Source organism: Mesocricetus auratus, unplaced genomic scaffold (genome assembly GCF_017639785.1).
Source record: "Mesocricetus auratus isolate SY011 unplaced genomic scaffold, BCM_Maur_2.0 Super-Scaffold_100003, whole genome shotgun sequence".
NCBI classification, from domain to species: domain Eukaryota; kingdom Metazoa; phylum Chordata; class Mammalia; order Rodentia; family Cricetidae; genus Mesocricetus; species Mesocricetus auratus.
In genome coordinates this window covers 47,169,477-47,182,222 of record NW_024429188.1, presented here as the reverse complement: position 1 = coordinate 47,182,222, position 12,746 = coordinate 47,169,477, and the positions used below count along the sequence as shown (strand labels likewise).

The following is a 12,746-nucleotide window of genomic DNA, read 5'->3' as shown; positions in this document are numbered from 1 at the left end:
CTGCATCAGTTCCTGACTCCAGGTTCCTGCCCTGTTTAGAGTTCCTGTCCTGACTTCCTTCAATGATGGACTATGATATAGAAGTATAAAGCAAATAAGCCTTTTCCTTCTCCAACTGCTTTGGTTATAGTATTAGTTTTAGTTGGTAACCTTAACTAAGCCAGTTTCTGACACTGCTTTATGTATATACCAGAATAGAATGTATAGATAAGCCCCTAGTGTGGGGCAATTCAGATTCAGAATCCAACACTTGGGGTGGCTGTTAGGCTCTTTGGGGGAGCTCAGCCTAGAGATAGTAAGTTCAAAGACCTATATCACTTCATGGGTGTGGGAATGAAGGGAGGAGTTCAGATCAACACTCCTTAAGAATGTGGCTGGGAGAATGATTCACTGAGGAGTTGAAGACTGTTCCCTGCTGGATTCAAGATGTACTGTAAATCTGTTACTAGGAACATCAGTAGCTGATAGAGTTGAAAGGAATTGGTGGAGTTGAGAAGGAAAGGTCAATTTAAAGTTAGTCATATATGCACTCGGGAGGCAGAGGCAGGAGGATCTCTGTGAGTTCGAGGCCAGGCTGGACCGACAGCCTCGAAAACAATACAGAGAAATCCTGTCTCGAAAAAAAAAAGTTAGTCATATATGTAGCCTTTCTGGACTTTTAAAAATATTTAGGCATGCCGGGCGGTGGTGGCGCACACCTTTAATCCCAGCACTTGGGAGGCAGAGGCAGGCGGATCTCTGTGAGCTCGAGACCAAGCCTGGTCTACCAAGCGAGTTCCAGGACAGGCTCCAAAACAATACAGAGAAACCCTGTCTCGAAAAACCAAAAAAAAAAAAAAAAATTTAGGCATACTCAGGGTACAATTAAATTCATGCATTTAAGATGTTAAAAAATACACTGAACCCTATAGTGTTAGAATGGAATCAAGACTTACTAGTAGAAAACTGTGGTTTTTAATATACATACAATACAGATACAAAAGTGTAGATGACTGCATGTGTCGGTTACTTTTTAAAAGATTTATTTATTTGTTTATTTTGTATATAGTGTTCTGCCTGCATGTATCCCTGCAGGCCAGAAGAGGGTACCAGATCTCATTACAGATGTTGTGAGTCATCGTGTGGTTGCTGGGAATTGGACTTAGGACCTATGGAAGAGCAGCCAGTACTCTTAACCTCTGAGTCATCACTCTAGTCCATGTGTAGGTTATTATACATGCAAGTATCTCTGAATTCTACCTACCATGAAGGCTCAGGGACAGTGACACCCCAGGAACAGTGAACACAGTTAGGAAAACCAAACAGATCTTGTTTCTAAACACCATTTTCCAATAGAAGAAACCAAATTTCCTTGGAGATATGGTTCATTTCAGGCCCAGAGCAAAGTGAATCATTTGTAATATCTAGTTTAAATGCTCAAATACTTGAGGACTTGTTAATAAGAGTCAATCTTGGGGAGCTCTGAATGAACAAAGAAATAAACCAAATAATAGCATTGGATGTTAACCCAACAATAAAATAAATATTCATGCACACACACACACATACACACACACACACACACACACACACACACATATATATATATATATATAACTAAGTTGACAAATAAGTTGATGGCAGAGACAGCTCTTCCTCAAAGGAATATTCTAATTAATATATTTCTGAGTCTAGAATCTATTTTATTTCCATTATACCAGGTTATTTCAAGGATAATTACTTAAGTCCTAAGTAATCAGCAAGGTTGGCAGGATCACTTCCTGGGCATCAAGTGGTCTGAGAAACTACAGGCTATCAGAAGAAAACAGCCACCAGGGAAAATAGCCTCTAGAAGAATACACCTTTAAAATTAATAAGTGACTTACTTTATATTTTCAGGCAAGGTACCTCCGTGAGCTTGTAGCAACAAGACCTGCAGTTGTTGGACCTGGGAGAAGCAATGAAGATAATCAGCTAGTTTCCAATCAAAAGCTACCTATTACCTGGTATGGTGGCATGAATATGTAATTTCAGCACTTGAAAAGCTAAGGATGGAGGATCAAAAATTTGAGAGCTTGGCCTTAAACCTGGGTAACCTGGTTGTAGTGCCAGTGCTCTTAATATGATACCCTGCTATTAATGCTGTTTCTTCCCCCTAGAACTCTTGCTTATACCCCAATTTATAATGATATGTTTTAGTATTGCCTCTCAATTCCAGACAATAAGTTCCAAAAGGCAGAAATTATGGTTTTTTTGTTCAGCAATATCTCTTAGCATAGTACCTGCCATATAACCGTTAGATAAACATTTACTGTTGGAATGAATAAACAAGTAAGTGAATAGAAAGATGGGCATTTTTGCCAATAGAAAAAGACATAAAAGAAAATAAGGGGACAGAATTGAATGTGATATTTAATGATTCAGAAGACCCAACAGGCAGATAACTACTTGTATTCACTACAGAGACCCCCTGAAGAAGCAAAATGAAGGAAAGAGATTAACTATATAGTTATTATCACCGGAGGGAGGCTGCAGAAGGAGTGAGCACTAGACAGTTAGAAAACAATTCCAAGTGGAAATCAAGTCCTCTTTTCTCCAGCATGCAGGAAAACTTGACTCTTAAACCTGCATCAACAGAGCCAAGATGGTAATGTACACCTAATCTGAACATTTGAGAGACAGAGGCAGGCTGATCTATGTGAATTTGAAGCTATCTTGGTTTACATAGTGAGTCTATGCTAGTCAGAGCTACATAGTGAGACCCTGTCTCAAAATAAACCAAAGCAAAGCAAAACACAAAAACTCCACATCAATATCTGAGCATAGTGATGTTCGCCTGTAATCCCAGCACTAAGGACACGGAAGAGGATCATTAACTACATAAATGGTCCAAGGTCAGTCTGTGCTACATTATGCTACATGAGTCTGTCTGAAAAAACTAAACCAACAAGCCAAAATCCTGAAAACCTCTCATATCAATACAATTCCTGCCTTCTAAGTTCCTGTACTGACTGTGAGCTGTTCTATAGTTATATTTATGCCACCACAAATTTACATGGAGTCAGATATCTTTCCATTTCTGTTGCCAGTGATTTTAAACCATGTGTTCTTGTCAAGCCCTCTCCCTATCCTATTAGCCAACTGCAGGCCGTTAGAAGATGTTCTGTCCTTAGTTCCTGTTCTCCTTCCCAGTTTCTCCTGATTAGTTCTTTCCTTTACTCAAGGCCCTCCCATATTTAAAAAAACAAGCTTCTACATCTTTGCCCTTGATTACCTGGCCATTGCCTTTTCTCATTGTGTCTCCTTGAATGAAAAAACATTCATCTATCTATCTATCTATTTATCTATCTATCTATCTATCTATCTATCTATCTATCTATCTATCTATCTATCTATCATTCCCTGCCTAGCTCTTATCACTCCCTTGACTTCACAGTAGTTCCCAACAACTTCCCTGTAAATTAAAAAAAAATCAATGGATACTTTTCATCTTTATACTTCTTTGTAAATTTGTTCTTATGGAGACACTCCTTGAAATGTTCTTTCCTTGGTTTTGGTGACACATTGGCTTTCTTCCTTTTTATTCTTATCTGCTTCTGCTTTCTCCATTATTTAAGAGCTGGTATCCTCATGTTGTATGTCTGAACCTCTTCATTTGGTTCTTTAGTAAACATTCAGTGAGTACGCTTAATGTGACAAACACTGTTCTCATCTACTCAGTAATTCAGATATCATCTAAATTCTAATACTCTTAAATTTGCCTCTTTACTCTTCACCTGAGACCCTCTACATCAAGCCCATGTAGTATTTCTGTACACATTTCTCAAACACCTTTCAAATTCAAAATGACCCAAACTAAATATACCGTTCTGTGCAACTCTGGTTTTCCTTCATCAATATGACTTTATTTATAATCCAAGTAAGAAACTTGAAAACCAAACTTGGCTCCTCCTACCCACTTCTTTTCCTACATTAACTCTGCAACAAAGCAAAACCCCATAAACTTTACTTTTTCTTGCTCTTTGTCCTTTAATCTGTAGCCTTTCCTTCATCTCTATTGCTACCATCTTCAGTTCAGACCATAGTTCTCACTCACGTTATTACAAACCCTGGTTTATTTTCTTCTTTCCAGCCATAGCCACCTTTCATCTGTTTTCGGTGTACAGAAAACAGATTTCCCTCAAACACATTTCATCATGTTATTCTCTTACTTAAAATCTGTAGCTCTGAATACTTTCCGGTTCCAAGCTCTTCAACAGAACATATTGAGGAACTTCAAGATTTGGCCCTTACAAAATGTTATTGCTTCATCTTCTACTACTCTTCACCTTTTTTTTTTCAAGAGAGGGTTTCTCTGTGTAACAGTCCTGGCTGTTCTACAACTTACTCTGTAGATCAGGCTGGCCTCGAACTCACAAAGACCCACCTGCCTCTACTTCTGCCTCCTGAGTGCTGAGATTAAAGGCATGTGCCACCACCGCTTAGCTTACTCTTCACTTTTGTATCAGTAAAACCCCCAGCGGCACCCCAATATTAAGTGGATAGCAAATACAATATTTGGATTTATTTAAGAAGTATAAATAAGCCGGGCGTTGGTAGCGCACGCCTTTAATCCCAGCACTTGGGAGGCAGAGGCAGGCAGATCTCTGTGAGTTCAAGGCCAGCCTGGTCTACAAGAGCTAGTTCCAGGACAGCCTCCAAAGCCACAGAGAAACCCTGTCTCGAAAAACCAAAAAAAAAAAGTATAAATAAAACAAAGAAATAGAAGCTCTATCATTACATTCACATATTTGTAACTTTCCTATAAAATCTTATACCTGTTGCTTAAGATGATTAAGTTCAGCTGCCTGCGGATCAATATTAATAATAGGTTTGTTCTTGATTTTTCTTGCTCTGTCAGCATAGCGAAGGGTATTTAATGTTTCCTCTAGATTGGAATCAGCAGGACTCACACAGGCTATCATAAGAGTATGGCTATTGCCTCCTAGAGAATCTGAAAAAGAATAAGGGATAATGAAAGGAAATGAAATCAAACAAGTAGATGCAAGCAAAAGCTGCCTATTTGAACTGATGGCTTCAAATTCATAGATGAAAGAAAAAAATTCTTAGTGACATCTGATTTGGTTTTAATTTTATTTTTCAGAACTATTTGGCTTTAATTCTAAAACAATCCTAATTACTTTTTGAGAATTTCACACACGCATACAACACCCCACCCCTCCCAGATCTACCCACTAACTCTTCCTAATTTCATCCTTTTTTATAGTTCACTGATTAAAATTTATGCTGCAATATACTCATGGGTGTGGGGTCATCTACTGTGATATCTACAAATTTTTGATTTGTTTCAATATAATAACAGCAAAAATTCAGAGTGTAAAATGATAGAGATTTAGAATCCAATTTTCTATGTCACCATACTCAAGAGAAACCATGATTTCAGCAGTTAATCAGGTTTAAAACAATCAGGCCTGCCTGGTCCAGGTCCACCAGAAGCCTCTGCCAGGGTTAAAAATTCCTAGGATGCCCTTTCTATGTAGATTTTAACTCTCTGAAGAATTCTTCTTAGTATACTGTCAATTAAGGAAACAGTAACCAAGTTCACTTTCAGGTGCAAAGTCCTAAGTACAGTTGGCACTCTACAGATTTCTTTGCTTTTAAGACATCTGTAAAGACATTTTCTATTATCTTAGAAATCTGATGGCCTATAGCTATTTTACCCTTTTACCAATTAGCTGTGAATGTGATAGTCCATTAGCTTTTTGTCTGTTTCATCTTTGCTTTTCCCACACTATCATTTCAAGCTATTCTCTTTTATTTTAGAGAAACTTTGAACTTACCTTGAAGCAGACGAGTTAGTTTAGAATCTCTGTATGGCACAAAGTTACCCTTTTTGTCATCTCCAAGAGCACTGATTACATTTCCCAAGCACAGAAGTCCTCGGTTAATGTTAATACCTAATAGCAGGAAACAAAATTTAAACTGCTTGGGAAAACATCTAATAAATATCTACATTTTTTTTTCTGAGAAAGAAAAAGACCTCAGAAATATCGCCATCTGTATAAGGAAATGTCTTAATTCTATTCATTCTTCTGAGAGTGGTGCTTCTTAGTAAAGTTCAGGGGACAAAAGTCCACGTTAGGTTTGTACAATTGAGTCCATTGCACTTATCCTTTCTCATGGAAACAAAGCAGAGACAGAAAACAATTGCTATGCCAACCACAACATTAACTTTTTGTATCCAATGTTACAATCCTTAAACTAACACTGTGAAACCAGGTTTACAGCTACTTTAATAATCTTATTATCATTATTTTCACCACCATTCTCAGTTTACAGCTAAGGAAAGCAGTTCAGATGTTACATGGTTTCCCTAAATACAAATAGTAAGTGGTAAGCATGAGATTCCACTTCAGAATTTCAGCCAAATTCCAAAGATCACAATGGAATACCATACTTCTTGTTGCTTTAAAAAGGTAAAGGTTACTTTTCTACTTTATTGTCTAATTTTCTTTTAAAATAGGGTCTCACTCTGTAGGCTGGTCTCCATTCATTGCAATCTCTCCCCCTTAGCATCCCGAGCTGAGCTTTTTTACTTAATTCAAACACTGTCAAAATCTTTGAGGTCTCTCTAAAGCATTTGACTTCTCCCACTGTTACATTTACAGTACAAAGGCTGTACAGGACTCTGGTTGAGTCCATGGGCTTTGGTGTCATGCAAACCTAGATTTCTAATTCTGGTTCTGTTACTGTCATAGGATCATGGGTATTTTCCTCTGTAAAATGAGGCATCTCTACCTACTTTGTTGGGTTGTGGTAGGAATTATATGAGATGCTGTACCTAAAAGAAAATTAAATGTTAGACAAATGATACTTTGGTTTAAATGTTTCAATCTCCTTCAAAATTAATGTTGAAATTTGATCTCCAAAGCAATATTATTAAGAGGTATGATCCAGCAGTGGTGTACACCTTTAATCTTCATGCAGAAGCAGATCTCTGTGAATTCTAGGGCAGCCTGGTCTACATAGTGAGCTCCAGGATAGCTAGGGCTACATAGAGCCACCCAGTTCTAAATAATAATAATAATAATCATAATAATAATAATAATAAAAGTTATGGCTGTGATAATACTGTTTCTACCCTCAGATGGGACAGAACTAGCTAGACCCTTTAGTCTTTCACTATGTGAGGGCACAGACAACATCATCAAACATCAATTCTGATGGTGATATTATCTTGGCATTTATAGATTTCATAAGATACTATTTTCTACTGTTTATGAATTATCCATCCTAAGGTATTTTGTGAAAGTAGTGCAGATGGACTATAAGAACTTGTATCATTACTCTTAGCTCTGCTTAACTTTATACTTATTCAGCCATACTTTGGATTCCCTTATAACCTGAAACAGATATAGTTATATCTGTTTATATATATATTTTATCCAAACTATAATACATTTGGATATAGTCCTCAAAGGCTGTATGTTGAAGGCTTCCTCCATAGTTGGTAGTGCCATTTAAGAGGTGATGATCATGAGAGCCCTGTCTGTATCAATGACGAGTTGATGAGTTCATAGTTGAATGTACTACTAGGAAGCAGGGTCTAGCTGAAGGAAGTAGGTCCCTGGAAGCATGGTTCTGAAAAGTCTATCTTGTCCTTTCCTACTCTGCTGATGCTGCTTTCCAGAGATGAGGTGAACAGGTTTCTTACATCAGTCCTCACCACAATGGTATTAAACCTCACCACAGGCTCAGTGAAGTGCTTAGAGACATCAGTCGGAAACCTTTGAAACCTTGAGTCAAAAGATAGCTTTCTTCCTCTAAGTCAACTTTCTCAAGATGTTCTGTTCATGATGAAAAGCTCCAAACTCCTCATTGATTACGTCTTTCATGGGCCCTGTTTTCTCCCTTCTTGTGACTATCAATTTGTCATTAATATCTTAAGATTAAGCTTCTTGGGGGCATTAAACTTCCTATTCTGAATTCTATGACCAATCATTTCACAGTTTTGTGCTCCCAAGAACTCAATGCACCTATGACCTACTGTTTCCACGATAGGCTGATAGGCTTATTTTTCTCCCCATACTGAAATAGAACCTTTGGCTACCACACATGCTAGGAAAGTGTCTTACCCACCCAGCCCCTCCCACCATAGGTAGGGTGTGTGTGTGTGTGTGTGTGTGTGTGTGTGTGTGTGTCTGTCTGTCTGTCTGTGTGTGTGTGTGTGTGTGTGTGTGTGTGTGTGCCTGTCTGTCTGTCTCTCCCTGCAGGGTACAATGCTGAAGGAATAATATAACCAAATGGGTTGAATCCATTACAACTATGCTATTGACCTTAATTGAATCTGTGGTCGATTGATGATCCTGCTTGCCTAACTTAACTGACATGGCAGCTATTCCAAGCATTCATCATTTTCACTATTACAAAGCTACCTTCGTTCTCTGTTAGTAGATAATGTTATACACCAAGGCTCCCTAACCCTTGTCTTCTCTGTGCTCTTTACTTTGCTGTTATTTATTCCTTTGTCTTTCCACTTGCTTCAGTGGAAATAACTACTGTTATTATGAAGCTTCTGCCCTTTACTTCTGTCCATATTTCTGATCCCTTTATTTCATCTGAGACCCAGATGCTTTGATCTATTTTCTCATTCTTAGACCTTCAGTTAATTTTCCCACTAATTCCTTCTTTTCAATCTATATACATGCTTACATTTCCCTCATTTACATCAAAAATAGTATTCTTAAGCAATCAATCCATTTTCTTTTTATTGCCAGTTAGAAAATGCAGCATTTTGCAGAGCATTTTTTTCACCCATGAAGAACCTGCTGATATGTATCAAATCTGCCTGTAGTACAGGGAACTAATCCCCACATTAACCCTCTGCTTTCTATTTAATTTTATCATTAAGACATAAAAATGGAGCCTGCGGTGGTGATGCATACCTTTAGTCTCAGTACTTGGGAGACAGAGGCAGGCGGATCTTAGAGTTCCAGAACAGCCAGAATTACAAAGAAAATCCCTGTCAAGATATTACGATGGTAAATTCTTGGCAAGGGTGGTGCAAACAATGTTTGCAGAGCCTTAAAATTTCTAGTCAAGGTGGCTTAAGAGATAGCTCAGCACTTACAAGCACTTGTTGCTCTTGCAGGACCTGGATTCGGCTCACAATTATCCATTCCTCCAGTTCCAGAGGATATGAGCACCAGGCATACACACGGTACAAATACATACACGCAGGCAAAATACCAATATGCATAAAATCAATAAATCTTTTAAAATGCTGTGATCAAAGATGGTTACAAAAAATTGTCCCAATGAAATTATGTGCTGAGAAGTTCTTTTAAAACTCTGTAAGACTGAAAAGAGACCGAACAATAGGAAAGTTGAGAATATCATCCACTATCATTGAGTGCTTATCCATTATGGCAAGAAATAAATAATAATAAATAACAGAAATACAACCTTAAAGCTACCACAGAGGCACATCACGGCAGCTGAAAGACAAGGGAACATTTGTGGAGGGAAGAGCCTGAGTGGGGGGGAAATGAAGCAGCTCTATATGCAGTGGTTCTCAACTAGGCAATCCTGCATGTTACTGGACAGTTACTGGAGATAGTTATTGTCACAACTTGGGGTGAGAGCTGTACAAGCTACTTGTTTCTAAAAGATAGAGGCTAAGAATGCTGGTAAGCATCCTACAATGTACAAGATAGCCCTCCACCAAAGTTATTTAATTCAAAATGTCAATAGCACAAGTGAGAAATCCTGGTTAACAGGATATAAGGCAGGTAGACTGGCTGAGTAAGTTTCTGGGAAAGACTTTAGCAATAGTATAATACGGCTGTGTTCTCCAGTCAAAAAGGAATGGAATAATCTGTTACCAAAACAGATTTTAAAAGTTACATAGGGCTTGGGATGTAACTCATTTGGTAGAATGCCTGTCTAGCATGCACTGCAGGAAGTCCTGGGTTCCACACACACAACTGTATAAACCATGGTGGTAAACACCTGTAATCTCAGCACTAGAAAGTAGAGGCAGGAGGGTGAAGAGTTGAAAGTAATCTTGGCTACACAGCAAGTTCAAGGCCAGCCTGAGATATGTGTGTTTTGTTTGTTTTTCAAGACAAGGTTTCTCTGTATTGTTTTGGAGGCTGTCCTGGAACTCGCTCTATAGACCAGGCTGGCCTCGAACTCAGAGATCCATGGGCCTCTGCCTCCCAAGTGCTGGGATTAAAGGCGTGCACTACCAACGCCTGGCTGATATGTGTGGTTTTTAAAACAACAACATAAACAAGTAAAAAGCCTTACAGAGGTAACCACTCAAAAGAGATAAAGTGAGAAGAGCCCTTGATTAAGAGACAGAAGACCTTAGCTGAAACTTGACCTCAGTCTCTTACCAACATGACACAGATTTTCTTTTCTCCATAAAACAAGGGCAAATCTTTCCTTAAATCATGAGACTATGATAAAAATAAAATGTTATCTATTGAGAGCCATATAAAGGATAGAGAACCTTAGACAATCTGGCTATTTGCTAAGTCACATTAGGCTGGAACCCCTTATCTACTCTGATGACAATTACTTTTCCCAGAAGAAACTATGACTGATTACACAAGTGGCTGCTGTTGCTTTCAAGTTAATACAGAAGGAATAACTGATTCTAGAAGTGGAATGATACAAATCTGGTTACAGGAGGCCAAGGAACATAGACGACTGTCAGTAACCAGGACTTCATAAAAATAATCCCTAAAATTCAGGAAAGAATGATATTTAAGATGCTGATGCTATGTAGTGCAAACGGAAATGAAAGGGAGGCTTTTCAAAAAAGAAAATTCAGGCTAGCAAGATACTTCAGTGGGTTAGGGTGCATGCTTCCAAGGCTGGCAACCTGAATTCCATTCCCCAAACCTACATGATAGAGAGAACTGACACACACAAGTTGTCCTCTGATCACATACATGTCATGACATGCACATTCAAATACATACAAATGAATACATGCAATCTTTAAAAGTCTCAAGATTAATAATTTTCTGTATGTAAATTAGTAAAAAAAATCATTGAAGATGATTTTAACTAGAAATTCTCCTCTTGAGAGCCATGCAGCTACAATGCTCACTCCACATTCTCAATCATTCCCTATCTACATTATGCAAGCCTTTCTGTATCTGTCTATTAAATGTTGCTATTCCCTTGTGACCATGTTACAATCTGTCTTAGTCTATATACCTGTTTAACCTCCCCTATGCCTAGAGTTGCAAGTATCTACCTATAAGTGCCTGAAAACTGTATCCACACACAGGGCCTTTTTCCTGATGTCCAAATCTATACAGTGAGTACTCACTGATTATTTTGGTTAGGCTAAGAAGGCACTACACAAAAACCCTGACCAGATCAGAATTTGTTAATCTGCATACTTCCAACACTGTTCCTTTTCGTTGTCTCACTTTTAGAAGGTCATCCAATCAATAGCAAATCTGACACATCTTAAAGCCTCCCTATTGTCACCCCCACACATCCAAGTCTTTTATTCACTGCACATTTAGTGGATATGTACAATCTCTAGGCACTATGTCAGTTGTCTTTCAGATATATGAAGATGAGTAATGATATTTCCTTTACAGGACTATTATAATAATTAAATGAGGGGTTGGCTCAGCAGTTAAGATAACTGGTTGGTTGTTCCAACACCAGTTCTAGAGGATCAGACACCCTCCCACAGACATACATATAGGCAAAATACCAATGTACATTAAAAGAATAAATTTAAAAAATAATTAAATGAGTTGATTTGAGTAGGATTTCAGTCTAAAAGAACAGATTAACATACAAACCAACAACTGAAACTGTAATGTTAGAGGAAGAGATAGTACAATTAAAATAGGTTTGCATAGGAGAGAGTGGTTAACTTTACCTGGGAAAGTAAACGAAGGCTTCAGGAACAGAACTGATGTTTCAACTGGATCATGAAGGATGAGTAGGACAATGCTGATGAAGAGGACGGTAAGAAAGAGTACATGCATTTCAGGCAAAGGAAACAACATATGCCGAGGCACATGTTTGTAAGTAAGCTTCCACATATTTGATCTACAGGGAGCACAATGACAGTAGTGAGATGGAGAAGGACAGCGAGGCCACAGTACAGCAAGAGCTAGAGCATGAGAATAAAGGACCTTGTAGGTCATGGTCAGGTATTTGAATTTATCCAGTAGGCAAGGGATATTTAAACTGTAGTCTTTGGACCTCAGGAATATTACTGGAACCAGAAACTACAGAATTTCTGCAGTATGATTTGGGATTTGTTTTTAAATAATTATTTTTATTATGGTAAAATATAAAGGGTTAAATTGTTTCTGTTTTAACTAGTTGCTTCTCAGCTTACCAGGATGTATGACATGTTAAACTCAATATAAGCTGAAAATATTACACCTTCAAGATGCATTTAATACACCCAACCTACCCAATATCCTAGCTGAACAACATAGCGGCTACAGAATCTCAGTTGCTTCCCCTTGTGCTTATGCAGCTGAAATGGGAGCTGTGCCTCACAGGTATTATCAAAGATTAAAGGACAATATTATACTGCATAGCTCTTGTTAACCAGAAATACAAGATGTACTTTCTATTGAACACATATTGCTTTTGTGCCAGAATAAAGCATAAAAATTCAAAGCAGAGCATTTTATAGGGGCCACTGTAAGTAAGTCTGAATACAATTCAGTGACATTAATTATATCCATACTGTTGTGCATCACCACTATTCT

General features: G+C 38.1%; 1 protein-coding gene across 2 annotated transcripts in view; it reads right to left on the bottom strand.

The window, feature by feature from the left end:
* Kif4a (kinesin family member 4A) overlaps positions 1-12,746 on the bottom strand; it is a 99,253-nt gene that overhangs the window by 51,523 nt on the left and 34,984 nt on the right. For both annotated transcript variants that reach the window (XM_040744242.1, XM_040744243.1), the window contains exons 8-10: positions 5,820-5,936; positions 4,797-4,972; positions 1,866-1,927 (exon numbers count right to left, since the gene is read on the bottom strand). In XM_040744242.1, coding sequence (XP_040600176.1) covers positions 1,866-1,927; positions 4,797-4,972; positions 5,820-5,936 — 355 coding nt within the window. The remainder of the gene's footprint in view (positions 1-1,865; positions 1,928-4,796; positions 4,973-5,819; positions 5,937-12,746) is intronic.